General features: G+C 41.9%; 1 protein-coding gene and 1 pseudogene across 1 annotated transcript; one reads left to right on the top strand and one right to left on the bottom strand.

The window, feature by feature from the left end:
* The first annotated feature begins 1,403 nt into the window (after window positions 1–1,403).
* On the top strand, window positions 1,404–3,448 carry LOC143572722 (berberine bridge enzyme-like D-1 pseudogene; annotated as a pseudogene).
* Window positions 3,449–3,458: 10 nt separating this feature from the next.
* Window positions 3,459–10,496, bottom strand: LOC143572724 (CLP protease regulatory subunit CLPX1, mitochondrial-like). The gene is made up of 15 exons (XM_077057798.1): window positions 9,705–10,496; window positions 8,868–8,929; window positions 7,896–7,993; window positions 7,718–7,797; window positions 7,207–7,257; window positions 6,791–6,865; window positions 6,637–6,714; window positions 6,516–6,572; window positions 5,272–5,342; window positions 5,063–5,162; window positions 4,496–4,600; window positions 4,350–4,412; window positions 4,158–4,280; window positions 3,844–4,002; window positions 3,459–3,650 (listed from the first exon to the last, which is right to left on the bottom strand). The coding sequence occupies exons 1-15, from the start codon at window positions 10,431–10,433 to the stop codon at window positions 3,588–3,590; spliced, it is 1,914 nt and encodes a 637-aa protein (XP_076913913.1). The 5' UTR covers window positions 10,434–10,496; the 3' UTR covers window positions 3,459–3,587.
* Window positions 10,497–18,447: the final 7,951 nt, after the last annotated feature.

Below are 18,447 nucleotides of genomic sequence, written 5' to 3'. Positions count from 1 at the left end.
TTTGTGACCGTCTTTCTTTCGTCCTTTGTGGTATTCGTTCAGTGATCAGTGATGGATTAACGATGTTTTGTATTTCCTTTTTTCTACTTTTTTTTGCTTCAAGTCAGTGATCTATTTTAACTGGTTTTACCTTAATTTTTTTTATTGCTTTATCTGATTTGCTCATGAACTAGTAGTATGTGTCAAATCTAGTAGCTCCAATTAGAAAACTCTACTCTATGGCATGAAAGAAGTGTATGACTATGTACATTAATAACAGAGTTAAGATGAATGAGATATTGATAATTGAAGTTGTGAAAACTACGAAAAATGAGAGGAAAGTGAGTGAAATGATTGTCAACTTGTCCCATACAAAGTTGGACAAATCTTGGAAAGGCATATTAGGAGGAGCACTCCTTAGATTGAGGATTGTATTTCCTTAGAGAAAGTAATTCGTGGGACCCTAAATGCGGACTTGCAAACATGCACATGTCGTGGTTAGTAAGCGCTTTGATGGTGCACTTTGCACATTCGCGTCACCACGAGTCGTTTGAGTACTGTCTTAATGTTTTTAAGGTTTGCTCAGAGACTCAAAAGACCTCTTAACTAGTTCGTTCATGTATAGCCTTCTAAAGTACGGTTCATAATCGGTTGTTTGTTTTGAAATGGTCTCTAGTTTTGAGGATGGACTAGAACTGTGTCATAGGTTATACAAAGACACTCGTAACACTTTGAAAAGGGTAACGTCATATATGCAAACAAGTCAACAATCTTGAATTAGTTTGTAAGTGTTACTAAACCGATAAAATTACTATTGAGCACGCTTAATGCAGTTTAAGTTTTATGTAGTAATTAGGTTAAAAAGAATTAGAGCTACAACTCACATTCACTAATCATACTCTTACATCTACTATATATTCTACAAATAATTTGATAGTTTTGTTTCTTTCCAGAATGACTATAAACCGCGGTGCTACCTTAGTTTGAGACATTTCAACAAACACAAAATTTCCACCAACTATGACACTTCTGCTAGGTACATTTCAAGCTCGGTAGTCATTGTCGCCAGTACAACTGCTGCTTCAGCTATTTTACCCTTAAAGACAACCTCGTTCAAAATTAATACTAAAATATCTGTTTTAAAAAAAACCGTGTATAAGCTCACTACAACCTATTCCTCAATGTTCTTGATTTTATATTTATTTCAAATTGTTATAGCGTAACAAAACACTCTCTCCGAAATTGTAATTTTATTTCCATATTTTATTTTAGGTTTATGTCGGTACTCCTCAGTATGAGGTCCCCGAATCATACGTTGTTGAAAAACATATATGTTACGTGTTAAAACCGAACAGTTCAGAACTAGAATATACCACTTCCATGTCAAAATCTATCTTGAACATAAATGCATCTGATTTGACCTCTAAAAACATATATTGTACTTTAGGAAAGTTAAATCAACATCCACTTTCTATCTCATTCTCATCTTATAATATTATCACAGAAGCCTCATTTGTCTGCATGCAACAACATTAAGTTCTTGTAACAATAAGAAAATGGCGGCCGGCGTACGTACCTTAATTAGATTAGTTTCTTCATTAAATCCCTCTGTTTGTCTTCTCCTTACACTCACCATCACTCATTATAAATTATTAACCTTAATCTTAATCTCCCCATACCTTCTCATTAACACCTCTCATATTCAAACTTTTGTGGGATATAATCTTTAATCTTTAATCTTTTGAATATAATCACCATGTCTGTTTTTGTATCTTCATTCGAGCACGAACACGAAGATCAAATACGAGGTTTTACTTCGTGTTTAACTCAGTTTGGTGTTCATAACTTCTCAACTCTTTTGAGCTCAAATAATGTCTCAACATCTGTTTATTATGAGCTTCTCAACCTCTCAATTCAAAACCTTAGATTTTCGGGTCCATTGGTACCAAAACCGGGTGTTATCTTGTTCCCGGAAACAAAAGAACAGCTGGCGAATACGGTTATTAGTGCAAGACGGTGGGCCCTAGAAATCAGGGTCCGGTCTGGTGGTCGCAGCTACGAAGGGACATCTTTTGTAGCCACTGACGGATGTCCCTTTGTAGTGATAGACTTGACCAGACTGGACCGTGTTTCAGTGGATGTGGACTCGGGTACCGCGTGGGTTGAAGGCGGTGCGACACTTGGTCAGACCTACCACGCGATAGCTGAGTCTAGTAGTGTCCATTGTTTCTCTGCCGGGTCATCCCGAGTGTCGGTGTGGGTGGTCACATCTCGGGTGGTGGGTTCGGGTTATTATCACGGAAGCACGGCTTGGCAGCCGATAATGTAGTCGACGCGGTTTTAGTTACTACTGATGGGGAGTTATTGAACCGAGCAGCAATGGGGGAGGATGTATTTTGGGCTATACGAGGTGGGGGGGGGGGGGTGGGGTATGGGGAATCGTGTACGCTTGGAATTTAAAATTATCAAGCGTACCAGACATAGTCACTTGTTTTATCGTGTCTAGATCAGGCACGAAAGAACAAGTGGCTGATATAGTAAACAAATGGCAACACGTCTCGCCTACATTGCCTAACGGCTTTTATATATCGTCTTTCATCGGTGCTGGTTTACCTGAACGGAAAAACAAGCCCGGTTTATCGGTTACATTCAAAGGGCTCTATTTGGGACCAAAAGCAAAGGCGTTACCGATCATGAACCAAAACTTCCCCGAGCTTAAAATAACCGAAAACAACTGTAAAGAAATGAGTTGGATAGAGTCGGTTCTTTTCTTCTCGGGTTTCGGAGACCAAAGCTCGGTTTCCGACTTGAAAAACCGATTATTACAAGACAAACTCTACTACAAGGCCAAATCCGATTTCGTTCAGAAACTGATGCCTACACTCGGTTTAAGCACCATGCTTGGCATACTTGAAAAACAACCGAAAGGGTACGTTATTTTGGATCCGTACGGTGGAACAATGGGATCTATAAATAGTGATTCGATTCCCTTTCCGCACAGGAAAGGGAATCTTTTCGGCATTCAGTATTTAATTGAATGGAAAGAAACTGATAATGATAAAGCTGATGAATTTATAGCTTGGATACGCGACTTTCATGGGTCCATGACACCTTACGTTTCACAAAACCCACGAGCCGCATATGTTAATTACATAGATGTTGATCTTGGAGTGATGGATTGGGTCAAAACTAGGGTTGACTCAAACGATAATGTGGTCGAGATGGGTCGGGAATGGGGTGAGATGTACTTCGGTAACAACTACGGTCGGTTGGTGAAAGCAAAGACAAAGATTGATCCGTTCAACGTTTTCAGACATCAACAAAGTATTCCTCCAATGTCTCTGAAGTACGAGAATCAAAATGGAAGTAGTTTGAGCGACTAATATACAAAGTTGTATGAATCAAATTGTTTATTCGTCTTTTAATGTGTAAAAATGTGTGAAAGTAATTAACAATATACATTACAGTTACAGTTTCAGTTTTCGGTACAGATTCAACATTATCTATCAATTTGACCCGAATCAAATGCTATTATGTGCTACATTGACATAATTACATCACTTTATGAAGCGGTTTTACAATGTAATCAAACAATACGCATGTAATCTTTACATGCTCATGGCTTTTGATGTGACATCTTCTTCACCTTCCAACAGTTGACTTTCTGGTTCCTGCAAAACATGAACAATAGAGCGGGTCAAACCTTACACTTGTTGACTTGGGTCACAGCAGTCTCCAGGGACAATATTGGTGTGAAAATTTAAACATTAATCAATGTTAAAAATTTGTGTTAAAAGGTTAAGATTTAAATCAATTTGAAGATGAAACTGACTTGTTTTGACCTCAAAAAGTCAAAGTTCTTACCTCTAGTTCCTCACACTTGGTATTTGCAAGATAATCATCTAATGCACCATCACCACGGAGAATCTTTCCCCCGCATCCCGGTTTATCAACTGACCCAACCGACTCCTCATCGATCACCACGGCTTCTACTCTATCATTTCCCGTCTTGGTATCTGGAATCTGGACCCGAAACAACATGGAAGGCAAAAAGGTCATTTTGACTTATTATTTTCCACAAACTTGAAATGTACTAGCTTTCATGAGATTGTACAAAAGGTTAAAAAATATATTTTTTTACAATATTCATGAAACCGAACGAGTGTTAAGCAATGTACCTCGTACATAGAGTCGGTTAGAAGCGTTTCGAGTATGGCTCTTAACCCTCGAGCACCCGTGTTCTTAACCATTGCTTTTTGAGCAATTAACCTTAAGGCCTTTTCTGTGAAATGTAGTTTCACCTGTGAAAAGAAAAAAATTACAACGGGTTGGGAAAAAAAATCAACCCTGACCTGATAGAATAGTCTTACATTGTTCATCTGAAATAGCTTCTTATACTGCTTACCGAGAGCATTCTTTGGTTCCATGAGGATCTACACAGAAGTAAATGAAACAACTAATTAATTAATACTTCAAAAACAAAATTTTAGTGAAGTGATACAAGAAACAAACTTACTTGAACAAGTTGATCCTCGGTAAGAGCCGATAAACTAAGTAAAATAGGAAACCGTCCTATAAACTCAGGAATAAGTCCATATGCAATAAGATCACTACTTTCAACCTGAAGTTGAACCGAAATAATCAGTTTGTATTGTATCTCTAACGGGTCACAAGAGTAAGATGAGAAAAAACTAGATTAAAAGGGAACGTGCTGAAAGTCGCCAAAGTGTGTTATTATGCACAAAATCTCCTAAATCACATTTATCAAAATAATGTACTTATTAATAATCATATTCAACGTTAACTAGAAATAATTACATGAATGGTCCCTGTACTTTGTTCATATTATAGTTTTGGTCCCTGACTTGGAGAAACTACAGTTTTAGACCACATTCTAAAGATTATTCCACAGGGACTATCCATGTAAATAATTCCACTAACTATTTCTGAAAAGAAAGAACAAGGGCAAAGAGGGTTTCGGCCTTTCAGGTCAACCAAAAAAGACCCGAAGCATTTTGATCCGTATACCAATAACAGAAATGTAAACACTTGATATTCAAATAATAATGATATTGAAACTTACGGATTCAAGTAAAGATGATGTCACTGCAGCATTAGTCACTCTATCACTTCTCATATTAGCACGAACGGGTGCTCCAAAACCGATTGAAGAATCTTGTCGTCTGATATAAGCATAAATTTCACACAAACAATTTAATAAAATGGAATTAACTTTTGAGTTTTGACCCCAATTAATTATAAAAATAATATACGAAATAAACCAGTAATCACCTCTCGGATATGGTTTTATCCAAATTAATAAATGCTCCACCACAAATGAAAAGAATGTCTTTTGTATCTATCTGCAAGTTCATTATGGTTATTGGTTAATAACTTCTACATAAAGCTGATAATTTTGATCCATTTACTTGTAATATATAAATAGTCGATATGGGTTGTGTTTTATATCAAACAGGTCAAATAATGAAATAAAAAAGGGATAATTCCATACATCCCACTTCAAAACTTGGTATAATATCATGTTTACCCAACAAAAAATCATTATACCAGATATACCTATTTTCATATTTATGACATTTATACCCTTTCCTTAAAACTTGCATTAGGAAATCAGAGTTTGGAGTGTAAGGAGGAAAAGAAGGGCATATATGAAATGTTAAGTAATAAGTATTTTGAATGAGTATATTTGATATAAACTTTTTGGTTGATTATTTGTGATATTATGCAAGTTTTCAAGGGTATATAAGAAATTGACCCAATAAAAAGAATATTAAAACGGAATTACGGAGAACAGGTCAAATAGGTTGAACATGAAGCCTGTAAACGAGCCAAACATTCAATAACAGATCGTGAACTGTTCGGCGGGAAGTTCTTTTGTTTAATAAACGAATGAACATGAACAAAAAATTTGTTCATTTAGTTAAATGAACAAACATGAACACATCTCTCCTTCATTCATTTATGGTCGTGAACATTCATTTACATTCATTCATGTAAATTCATCCGTTTACGTTCATTTTATGTTCGTTTGTTAGCATTCGTTAATATATTCATTTAAAACTTTTTGGCCAATTACAAATTAGTCTAGTTTTAATAACTTTTTAGGCCCAACACAATTTTCTTCACATTTACTTTTAACTAGTTTTAGCTAAGCTATGTTCGTTCGTGAAAAGTTCGTTAACTAACGAACATATAAGAACACAAACATGTTCATTTTCTTAACGAGCGGACACTAACAATAAAAACCCGTTCGTTTAGTTGTTCGAGTTCGCTCGTTTGTTCGGTTAAAGTTAAACAAACTAACACAAACATGCTCCGTTCATGTTCGTCCGGTTCGTTTACAGCCCTTAAACAGGTTGAAAGTCACCTAAAGTAAAAGTTCTAAACTTTATTGCATACATGATATAACCTCCTGAATCATTTTATTCTAAGAATCATATTATTTTTGTAACATTGTCTTTGTAATCATAAGTAACTGACTAGCTATTTATATAAAATAATCATTCATGGAATACCTGAATGTTTTCGCCTCTCGGATGCTTCCGGGCCCCTTTTTCAGGCACATTCACTATCTGCAAAGTATATAATATTGATTGCTTGCCGGTTTTTCAGGGGTATAAAGGTAAAACCACTTACTGTTCCTTCAAGCATTTTAAGTAGAGCTTGTTGAACACCCTCACCAGAAACATCTCTGCTAATGTTTTGGCTCTCAGCCTGTAAAAATATTAGAAAGAAGTTACAAAATATATAAAAGTAATTAAGAACATAGCTATAGAGAAAACTAAATAACCTTTTTGGTTATCTTGTCAACTTCATCAATGTAAACAATCCCTTGTTGTGCTGCTTGAACATTGAAGTCAGCAACCTTTGTACAAATTTAAACTCAAAATATTAATTTCACTATTAGATTATATTATGCTAATGACGAAATAGGAAAAACACCATAACATCCAAATGGGTAAACATAAAAACCATAGATACAGAAAAAGATAATAACTTGGAAAAAGAATATACACTTTGACTTCGAATGTCAAACTCACATTTATGTTACTATTAATTGTTACAAAGAACTAGTGACCAAATTACATAAAGAGGAAAAACTTGAAAACATAAATAATGCATAATGAAAGATTTTGGAATACTTTGATTATGGTGCACAGAAAGGAAATTATTATGATTTATTAGACAATAAAAGAATAACTATACCGTAAGTAGCTTATGTAATATAGATTCAACGTCTTCACCAACATAACCAGCCTGCAGAATCATAATAAAAAGGTTGGTAAATTCAGATAGATTTGAACACAAAATATTAAACCAAGTAACCAACTAATTCAGAAGAGTTTAAAAGCAGGCATTAAACAACATGATACCATTTAATGTATCAGGTGACTTGTCTAAAAGTGCATCCTTTTAAAGGGTGTATGGATTTGTGTTTTGGAGTTATTATATGATAGTCGCACTAATCAATTTTTTATATTAGGAATTTTGGATAAACATATTATGCCTCTGATGATCTTAATATATAGAGGTTAAAAAATCAGCTTCATACTAGTTGTGACAAAGCTGATTATCAAAATGTACAACAAAATTAACAACGTATCTGTTCTTCGAAAACACAAATCCAAAGGTTGAACCGAAGAAGATCATGCATTTATCCATAATACTGAAAACAGAATTGCGCAGACCGGTAAGCAAGATAATATATATGACTTACCTGTGTTAATGTCGTTGCATCTGCGATGACAAATGGAACATTAACAAAACGAGCAAGGGTCTTTGCAAGTAATGTCTTTCCTGTTTTCCAAAAGTCAAATAAAAACAATCAGTGATCCAAACAACCCAAGAAAATTTGATACATATTGAAATTAAAGAGAGATGAAGCCTCGTGATACCGGAGCCAGTTGGGCCCATTAAAAGTACATTGCTTTTCTCCAACTCTACAGTTTCGTCATCATCTTTCGTCCTATCACTTCCTGTTTCTACTGCTGACCTAAGTTTGCATACATAATTTCATATCAGCATATGTAACTCCAAAAATGTGCATGTAATAACAGCTTTATACCACCAGCTAAACCGTATGTGTGATTATAAACAAACAAACGATTGTACCCAGTAAAATCTCACTCATAGCAAAGCTACTGGTAAGATCTTGGGAGGGCGATACGAAGTCAGGCCTTCCTTTATCCCAAGGGATGGAGAGGCTGCTCCAAAAAAATCTTTTTTTTTAAGTGGGCAAACGAGCCGAGCCGATATCGAGCCCTAAAGCTCATTTAGCTACCAAGCCTTAGTATGGGAAGATCATTTAGGCTCGTCAAGCCTTAGCGAGCCTAGTATATTTTTATTTTTAACTCTTTTAAACTTCTATGTATTAATTTCACACTGCACAGCCGAGCTCTGGCTTGTTCAAGGTACTGCACACGAGCTCAAGCCAAGTTTAGGCTCATTAAGGTTTTTCTCAAAATATACAAAAATAACAAAAAAATGTATATAAATTAATTGATATATAATAAACGAGCCGAGCTTATGCTTAAAAAAACCACTCACGAGCCGACCTCGAGCCTAGTCGATCTTGGCATGGCTCATTTGCACCCCTACAAGTAGAGCATAGTATAGAAAGTCCAGATAACATAAAATGTGACTAAGAGTTAAAGAAACAACCACACAAAGGTATCAATAATGATAGTAGTAAGCTACGGTAGCTACACTAACACAGCATATTATAAAATGGCGAGTAAACTATTTTAGCCTCGATAAAATAACAAAGAAGCAGGAAAAAAAGAGTATATCTATATGCTAAGGTAATCTAATAAGGAATAGTTTAGACTAAACCGTATGTCTGATTATATAGATGTATAATGACTAACCCTTTCTGCAATGAAGCATGATATATCCTTTTGTAATGGTTATATACAGCCACAGAAAGCACCTGAACATAAAATTGAAAACGTTGAATCACTAGCTACTTGAATCAACCCCAAGAGTCATATTGCCATTAAAATCAATCTCACAACTAAACATTTTAACCCATTACATTTTTTCTGTTCTTTTTCTTCTCTATTACGGTAAATCCTACTTAAAACGCATCTATATTCCTTAATGGCACAGAAAATATGAAAAAGAAGCCTCATTTTTTTTACAAAATAATAATAATAATAATAATAAATAAATAAATACTTATACCACCTCCAAGAACTAGAATGATCAATCAAATATAATTTAGTAAAAATGAAAAATCAGAAATTACTTTTTTAAATGAAGTTTGGAATTAGCAACTTCAAATTATTTATTCCAAACAGCTTATCTCACTTGCGAATAATCAGATAAGCAGTGGATATCTTTGTGGAAGTAAGTGTTTTAGGAACAAGACCGATACTGCTACGCAGCTTGTTATCCCTGTAACCGAACTCAGAACGTCTGCTAGGGTGGCAAGCGAAGAGCTAAGTTTGATGAACAACTCCATGGAGTTCACTTGCCACATCAGCAAACTTTAGAAAACATTGTCAGACTTGCCACAAGTTCACTTACAGGGATAGCAAACTGCCTAGAAGCGGTTTGAATAAGTCATTCATTACCCTTTAAGAAGTATACCAATGTGGAGCAATGCACATGACATGAAATTCAAATTCACTTACACCAATTTACTAATTGAAAACTTATGGTATGTATACTAGTATCATCATTAAAAGAGTTAGAGTTTCAACCTTTTTCGCACGCGTTTGACCAATAACAAACTTATCAAGCCCCTCGAAAATCTCCTTAGGCGTAGGCAAATTCTTCCCCAAATTCGACCCGCCCCATTCACTATTCTTCTCTCCACCATCCCCGCCACCGACACCAGCACGAACAACATTAACCCCAGGCGCAAAAGGCGGGCCCAGTGGAGTATGCACAGCAAGTACATCACTTGAAGGCGGCTGTGAGTCACCGCCACAATCATCTTCACCATTAATATGTTTACTATCCTTACTATTATTATTATTATTATTATTACCATCATTATCACTACACCTAAGCTTCCCTATTTCAATAAACCTACCCTGAAGAGGAGCCATATTATTATACTTGCTGAAATAATAAGCAGACTTACAATTTGGGCATAATCTCACCGGCTGCTGATTACCCTCTTCGGTATCCTCACCAATAGAACTCGGTGGACCAACGAGGCGGTTATCGGGGAAAACAAGATCAATGATGGGTTTGCAATTACAACGAGGGCAATTAGGTTCCGCCTTAATCCTCCTTATTACCATCCCATTATTGTTATTATCAAAGCCACCAGCACCAGCATGGTCCCAGTTGTACCTAGCTTGCAACCCAATTAACAAGCAGTTCCGGTGAGTGTACGGACTATCACCAATTCCGGTGGTTAGTTTGACAAATGAAGATAATCTGGTTGCAACTAGTTTCCTCGATTTCCATAATCCAGACATTGTAGTTAGTGAAATACTTTATGCTCTGTTTTGGAATGAATGAGAAATTGGTTTTTAATATATGGGGTTGAAGAGGTAGGTCCCAGCAGAGCCCAGTTGGACCCGCAAGACTCACCTTAAACAGGGACGTCTGCGCAGAGACCAACTGGATCCGCAGGACCAACCATGCTCAGAGAAGTGACGTCCTTACGCGCAGTATGCAAGCTGGTCCCGCAGGAAATGCCTCCCATGGTGAAGGACTCCGCCTGTTCCCGCAGCCTCGGATACAAGCCATGAGGGAAGGCCACCCGCGCAGCATGGCTACACGCACTAGGCACTTAACTCTCCCCAGTGTCACCTGAAGGAATGAGCAAAGGCGGGAGGGGGAAAACTCCCGCCTAAATGAGCCAGTCCGTATGATGGAGGATCTTTTGTGTGATACCTGACGAGGTACAGATAAAAGATCTGACCAAGAATGCGACAGCTCACTGACAGCAGCATGGCAGACAGCACGCCACAGCACTGTGACCAATAGCCGCCGCCTACCCACCAACTCCTGCCATACCACGTGCCTAGCCTGTAGTTGGCAGAAGAGGAAGAGTGCACGACACGCCTGCTCTGTGTCAGCCGCTACCTATCCACCACTCACAGGCAGGGCACGTGCATAGGTTACAGTTGGTAGCGTGTTGGGCCGGCTAAACCCCTTGGAAACCTACCTTCGGCTATAAATACCCCAAATGGTATGACCATCTCATCTTATCATATCTTACTACATTATCATCATATTATACCTGATATCTGCTCTAGCAATCTCTTAATATACTTTTATATTTAAAGAGCAATCTAGTCTGATTCTCACGCCGGAGGGTGGTCACAAGGAGGAACCCCCCCCTTCTCAGTGACGAGCTCACGGTGTCTGTTTTGCAGGTTATCAGAAGAACCATCTTCCAAGGGTCTAACCCCTCGTGGGAAACATCTCTCCAGCCCCCAGGTTACCCGTAATCTGCCTCTGGGTCCGGTTAGTGTTTCTTCATTGGCGCCATCCGTGCATAAAGCTAGAACTACAATTTTCTCCAGTTTTTTCAAAACTTTATACAAAAGATGGTTAGAGAAATTCCGGTAACCACAACCCCAGCTATTGGGGGGAATACCGGCAACACAGTTTTTACAAACACTACTCCGGCTACCGAAGCCGGAGCAAGTGAAGTAAATTTTACGAACACTACCCCACTTACTAAAGCAGGGGCAAGTGCAGTAAATGACCGCCTACTGGGATCCACCGATACCCAGTTTGAAAAACGAAGACTCCCCCGCCAGACTCTCGACGAAGTCAAGGCATGGGCGAAGGCACGACAAAAGGAATTCCAGGCTGAGTTGAACGAACGCTTGCGTTCCGTGCAACAGGCCGACGAATTCGAATACTGGGAGGATGACTCGGAGGAATCCGACTCCGACGCGAACCCTCGTCATAAGGCAAAAGGGAAGCGTAAAGAAACGGAAATCCAACCGAAAAGGCATTTTGGACAAGCCTTCAAACCAAGAAGCATAGATGGAGGTCCACGAGACTTCTCTAAAACGTTCAGACCAAACGTTACAAATGCAGGAACGTCCAAATTTGCAAGGGACATTGCTGAAGCAATCGCCCCGAAAAGTGCTAAACAAATGCCTAACATAGGCACATATGATGGCATATCTGATCCAGACGATCATTTGAACAGGTTCATAGCGGGGGCAACCGTTAGCAATTGGACGGAACCCACGTGGTGTTACATGTTCCAAATGACGCTGGTGGGGGCTGCTAGGGCTTGGTTCGATCGTTTACCGGTTAACCACATTTACGACTGGGCAGACTTCCAGCAGAAGTTTAGCCAACACTTCAGCCAGCAGCGAAAGTATACCGAGGAGCAATGGACAATCCTCAAATGCACACGGGAAGAAGATGAATCTCTGCTAAACTTCATCACTCGCTTCAACTCAAAGAAGTTAAGTTTGGGCAATATCAGCGAGGATCTTGTTCGCGCAGCCTTCATCCAGGGCGCGCAAGACCCAGAGCTTATCCGCACCCTAACGGGTAAAGATGGAATGCCATCCACATGGGATGGCATCATGACAGCAGCCAAACGCTATGCGGAAACGGAGAAGCAACTGGGTAGAGACCTTCCGCAGAACACAAACCTTTACACCCAGAGGACGAGAGAGGACAACGTCCTCACCGCCCGATTGAACAAAAAACGGAAGCAAGGCATTTGGCAGTCAAGGGTAAACTTTGACACCTCATCCGGCTTACAGCACCGATTGGGTGAAAGGGATAATGTAAAGCCGCACCGGAACTCCAGGTGGACGCCACTTACCAAAAGCGTCACTGACATATTTGCTACTGAGGAGCTCCCATGGCCAAAGCCTCCAGTAATCCGGCATCGTCACGATGCTGATCGGAGCAAGTACTGTGACTATCACAGAACAAAAGGCCACAACACCGAAGAATGCATAGACGTAAAAGACATGGTCGAAACATTCGTCAGAGATGGGACGCTCGCGCACCTCGTGGCGAAATAAAAGCTAGGCAGGCGAGTGCGTATAGAACCCCAGCTGGGGAAAACACGAACAAATTTCAGCTTCAAAATCGAGACTACATGCTGCGTAAAGAACGAGATCCCGAACCAGGTGCGTATCGGCTCGATGGCACTCCCATCCCAACATGGAAGGGAGTTCAATTACACAGTTTGCATGTAATCAATTCCAATTTGTAAAGAGAAGGCCAAGAGCCACTTCTAATGGAAATGATTCTCTTTAAGAATATCGAAGCTGATGATTTTACATTTATACTTTTCTGAACACTAATATGCCGGTTTCCACCGCATAATTACGTGAAGTCATTGCATGGGAAGGCGGTCCTACCCGCACGAACCCAATAACGTGACAAACCTTCACGCAGCTCAGTTGAAGGGGAAAAAGTTCAGCACCCAAAAATGAAAGTGCCGGTCTATCCGCATGAATCATTAAGGAAACTGAATAATAACCTGTCAACAACCGCGCGTCGAACGGTTAAAACTATCCAACACTGGTGACGACATTCACATTACGTGAAGTCGTCGCGTGGGAAGGCGGTCTTACCCGCACGAACCCAATAACGTGGCAAACCTTCACGCAGGTCAGTTGAAAGAGTTCATCCCATTAAATGAAAGTGCCGGTCTATCCGCATGAATCATGAAAGGAAAATGAACACTAACCTATCGACAACCGCGTGTCGAACGGTTCAAAACAAAATTCTTAAAAAGATGAGAAAAACCTACACGCAGGTCAGATAAGGGTAAAGTTCTGCCATCCTACTAAGTGCAAGTGACGGTTCTACCCGCACAATCACGAAAGAGGAAGCAAAACTTCACCTATTATCAACCACGTTCAAAGGTTAACTTATCCTCAAAAGATGAGAAAAACCTACACGCAGGTCAGATAAGGGTAAAGTTCTGCCATCCAAGTGCAAGTGACGGTTCTACCCGCACAATCACGAAAGAGGAAGCAAAACTTCACCTATTATCAACCACGTTCAAAGGTTAACTTATCCTCAAAAGATGAGAAAAACCTACACGCAGGTCAGATAAGGGTAAAGTTCTGCCATCCTACTAAGTGCAAGTGACGGTTCTACCCGCACAATCACGAAGGAGGAAGCGAAACTTTAACCCACTATCAACCACGTTCAAAGGTTCTTATTCTGAACACTTGGAAAATTGCTAATTTAAACTAAGTATGCAAGTCATAAAGTTTATAAAGCAAGGAACCCAAAGAAGGAAATAACAGTCTTATACGCAAAAAGATTAATATTTCAATGATGTATTACAACAGTAGCCGGGTAACTACCCGCCTAAAAGAAATCTATACAAAGCTGTCTATCCTAACGGTGGGAAGAGATCTCCAGGATCAGGCTTCAGGGCCACCTCCGCTTGGACCAGCACCGTCTGAGCGTGGCTGCCCAAGGAAAGCCTTAAGGATGTTTAGCCCATCATCAGCAGCAGCAGCTTCATTCACCTTCTCCACCACTGGATGCGGGAAGGCAGCATACTGGTTCACAGCTTGGTCATAAGCAACTTCAGTATTAACATGGAATAAAGGGAAGTTGGAGGGCGGAAAGCCTCTCTCAGCAAACCCTAGACCAAGCAGGAAACCAGTCTTCTCCCCATCCTCATGAGAAGCGTTGAGGGCTGCGCTCATTGCATCGTCGTAAAAGGTCTCTGAAAGGACCCGACGCACAACCTACAAAAGAAAATTACAAGTTAGAACATTTTCTAATTACAAGTAGAAAAGAGAAAAAAAAAAAAGAGGATACCTGAGGCAACGCTTCTCGAAGTAGCCATTGGAGGGTAGCTTGCACTTCGTCACGGGCGCGTTCGGCTTCGCTTTGGTTCAGATTGGCAAGTAATACTTCCTTTGCGGCAGCCTCTTCGACGCCCTTAAGCTTCCGCTCGGTTTGGTCAAGCACCCCCCTCTGGTCAAGAATCTCTTGCAGCTTCTTGGCGTCTTCCATTGCCAAGGCATCATGAGCATGCTGAAGAGCCTTTAATTTGCATTTAAGCTGCTCATTCTCTTCGCGAAGTGGCTCAGCAACAGCTTCAGCCTTGGCAGCCCTCTCAGTTGAGTTTCGCGCAGTCTCCTTGGCCAGCCGAAGCTGTTCATTCACAGCTTGGGCAGCCTTGGAGCGGGCCTCGAGTCGCGCCTGGACTTCAACCTCGAGGGCCTTGAATGCCTTCTCCTTCTCGGCTGCGGCAGCGGCCAACTGCCGGTTCTCCTCCCGAAGAGCCCGCGCTTCAGATACATCTTTGGCGCGAGCTGCTTTTAACTTGTCGTTTTCACGACAAAGCAGCTCGACGCGGGGCTGCGTTCGGGCCTGGAGAACCCGAAGCTCATTGGTTAGCCTACCCTCTTGGTAGCTGGCCATGGCTTCCCCCAACGCACCATGAGGAGCAGCGTGGCGAGCCCAGTCCACGCACTCCACAGGGGTGCGAAGGGTTGTTCCTCGGCGTATGTTCCATCTTGGAACATACACTTCATTGGAATCCGACACTGCAAAAGAAACAAAGGCAGTTAGGAAAAGATGATAAAAATATATAAGGGAAAAAAATAACCCTACGTACCTGTAGGGTCAATAACAGGCCGATAGCCGCCAAACCCATCACCTGAACCTAAAGGAAATCCATCCAACAGGTCAAGCAGACGGGAAGGTGGCATAGATCGGCGGGAAGCCTGGCGCATACCTGATGGTCCGGCCGTCGGTGGCGGTGGCGCAGGTATAGTGGCAGCCGCTGTGGTAGCCATGTTTGGCGCCACCTTCTCAGCAACAGTAACCGCCGGCTCCGTGAAAGATGCTGTAAAAATTGCACTCACGGCCGGCGGAGACACCTTCTCAGCTGGAACAGCCTTGGGAAGGCTGGAACCAGCGGAAGCAGGCGTAGACGCCTGGGTCGACGCCTCGGGAAGGCTGACCGAGCCTACCGTCATTGGCGGGGGAATACTTGCTCCAACTCCACCCTGGAATGCGTCAACATCCACACCTGCACAAGCAAAAGTGTTAGAAAAATTTATTTGAAACAACAAATCTAGACAAGAATTATGGAGGTACTCACGGGGTTTCTTGAGCTTGAACGCACGGACGAGCGGGGGCGAACCCGATGGAGCCGGCCTCTTGACACCGGTAACCGTCGTCGTCGCTGCCTCCCCGGAGGTAACACCTGCAGCCTCCGGAGCGGTGGTCTCCTCACCACCGGGCTTCCCCGCCACCTCTGCATTATCTGACTCCGAGTCAGATAGGATTACCGGGTCGGCCGTAGAGGCCACCTTCTCCTTGCCCTTCCCGACGGCAGCCTTTTTCTTCCGCACCAGTGGAGGACCTTCTGCGGATTCCTCAGAAGAAGAAATGTCATGAACTCCAGCAGCAGGCACAGCATTGAGAGGTTCAGGGTAGAAGATAGGCTTACCTGGCCGTCGGTGGCTCAGGATCTCTTGGCCTGGCGGGTAAACCTCCACGAACCGACCCGCGGTCTGCTCTAAGATGGGCAACTCGTTCTCATCCAGAGCACGAGTACCCATCCGCGCGGGACCATCTTCCTCCCGCGGGTTCAGGAGCGACTGAAGATCGTTCCCCTCTGAAATCAACAAGAAAGTTAGTAAAAATCGAAGTCAGCAAAATGAAACAAGACGTACCATAAGGGACAGAGTTCGAACCATATTCAAGGACGATCGGAACCTTATCCGCATTCGCCGCCTTCCACACCCGGCTCATCCCCAACATCACCATCGCCGACTCCGGAAAACGGAAAACCGGGGACTGGACCCGGGAAATCTTCGAGAACCATTCCGCCTCCTCGTAGTTGAGGGCGGGAAGGTTCGGAAGCGCCTGGCCATTCTTGAACTTCATGGCGATGGGGATGGCGCGAGCGGATATGAAGAAGAACTCTCTTCTCCATGAGCGAAGACTCCGCTCGGTGGTACAAATCTTTAAACCCTTGATACGGGTTGTAAGAGTGTACCACCCTTGGATGCACCTCCATGTATAGAAGGTCATCAGGCGATCAACGAGGGGCTCAAGGCCCAGTATCCGGCACACCCACTCAAAGTGCCGGACCTTGGCAATGGCCATGGGGTGCACCTCTGTCAGGTGCACACCGTGCCTCTCTAGGACACGGTACACAAACTTTGTCAACGGAAACCTAAGGTTCCCGTAGACAAAGAATGCAGCATAAACCCCGATCTTGCCACTAGGGGCATCGTACACAGTATGGTGGGGTTCAGGAAACTCAGGCTCGAGAGACTCGAGCATGAACTTCCTGACGATATACTGGTACAGATCGACAGGAAGAGAGCACTGGCATTCGCCAGCAGTCTTCTGGTCATCAGCATCATGAGAAGACATGGTGAAAGAAAGATGAAAAGAGATTTCAGGGTAAAGCTTTACTGAACAGAAAAATTCGCCGGAAATTACTTGAAAAGAAGAGATGAAAGTGGAAAGTGTGAATTGCAAATAACCCTCTCCCCCTTTATATAGTAATCGCAATTAATGCGGTGAATTTAATGCGGAGGAGAGAGAAATCAAATGGGCAATGAAACTATGACACGTGGCAAAAAGCAAGCTGGCAACAGCTGTTGAAAGGACGTGTGCCAGTAATTTCGCGGCCACGCGCCCGAAAAATCGCTCCCACGCGCCTGAAAAAGCGACTGGAATGACCATGTTCTGTCACGTCACCATAACTTCCTGCACGTCCTGACACAGTCAGAAGAAACCGTCGCACGACGTTTCAGAGGTTTATCTTTTCACCAACTCTTCGAATTTCAAAATTCAAACTTCGGAAGTATTAAAAAGTAAGCGGGAAAATACCCCTTGCCTTGGCCAACAAGTAACCGTAAGACGGATGCGGATACAGTGTTAAGGCAAAACCCTTCACATACCTAGCACCCGCAGGGAATTGAAGCCAAGAAAACCTTGGCCAACAAGTAACCGTAAGACGAATGCGGGTACAGTGTTAAGGCAAAACCCTTCACATACCTAGCACCCGCAGGGAATTGAAGCCAAGTATACCTCGGCAACCAAGTAACTATAAGACGGGTGCGGGTACAGTGTAAAGGCAAAACCCTTCACATACCTAGCACCCGCAGGGAATTGACGCCAGGAATACCTTGGAAGTAAAGTAACCGTAAGACGAGCGCAGGTACAGTGTTAAGGCAAAACCCTTCACATACCTAGCGCTCCGCTGGGAATTGAAACCAAGAAGGATCTTCTGGGCAATGCTTGCGGAAAAGGAAATAACATCCCCGCATAGCGGGAACGTCGAGAACTACGTTGTTTGAAGCTCCAGGATGGAATTGGTGGTTTTAACATAATTGATCACTATGTTCAAAACTACCAAAACCTCATGGAGAATCCACACAACTGGGACTCAATGCTCCTGACCTGCGAGGAGGTTACAGACCTACCCGCATCATACCCAAAGACCAAGCAGGAAACTCGGGCATTTCTGCAAGTGACAAGGACTTCCCATGGAAAACC

This window comes from Bidens hawaiensis, unplaced genomic scaffold, assembly GCF_021521415.1.
Source record: "Bidens hawaiensis isolate Kalapana, Puna unplaced genomic scaffold, B.hawaiensis_p1.1 tig00025998_1, whole genome shotgun sequence".
Taxonomy (NCBI): domain Eukaryota; kingdom Viridiplantae; phylum Streptophyta; class Magnoliopsida; order Asterales; family Asteraceae; genus Bidens; species Bidens hawaiensis.
Note: the sequence above shows the minus strand (reverse complement) of the source record. Positions and strands in the feature narration are given on the sequence as shown.

What these genes read in the sequence shown, in the direction of transcription:
- LOC143572724 (XM_077057798.1), bottom strand. Translation starts at nt 10,433, where the DNA reads ATGTCTGGATTATGGAAATCGAGGAAACTAGTTGCAACCAGATTATCT. An exon ending in CATGCTTCATTGCAGAAAGG is followed by an intron (nt 7,994 to 8,867) that starts GTTAGTCATTAT and finishes ATGCAAACTTAG; the next exon opens with GTCAGCAGTAGAAACAGGAA. An exon ending in GATAAAACCATATCCGAGAG is followed by an intron (nt 5,163 to 5,271) that starts GTGATTACTGGT and finishes TGCTTATATCAG; the next exon opens with ACGACAAGATTCTTCAATCG.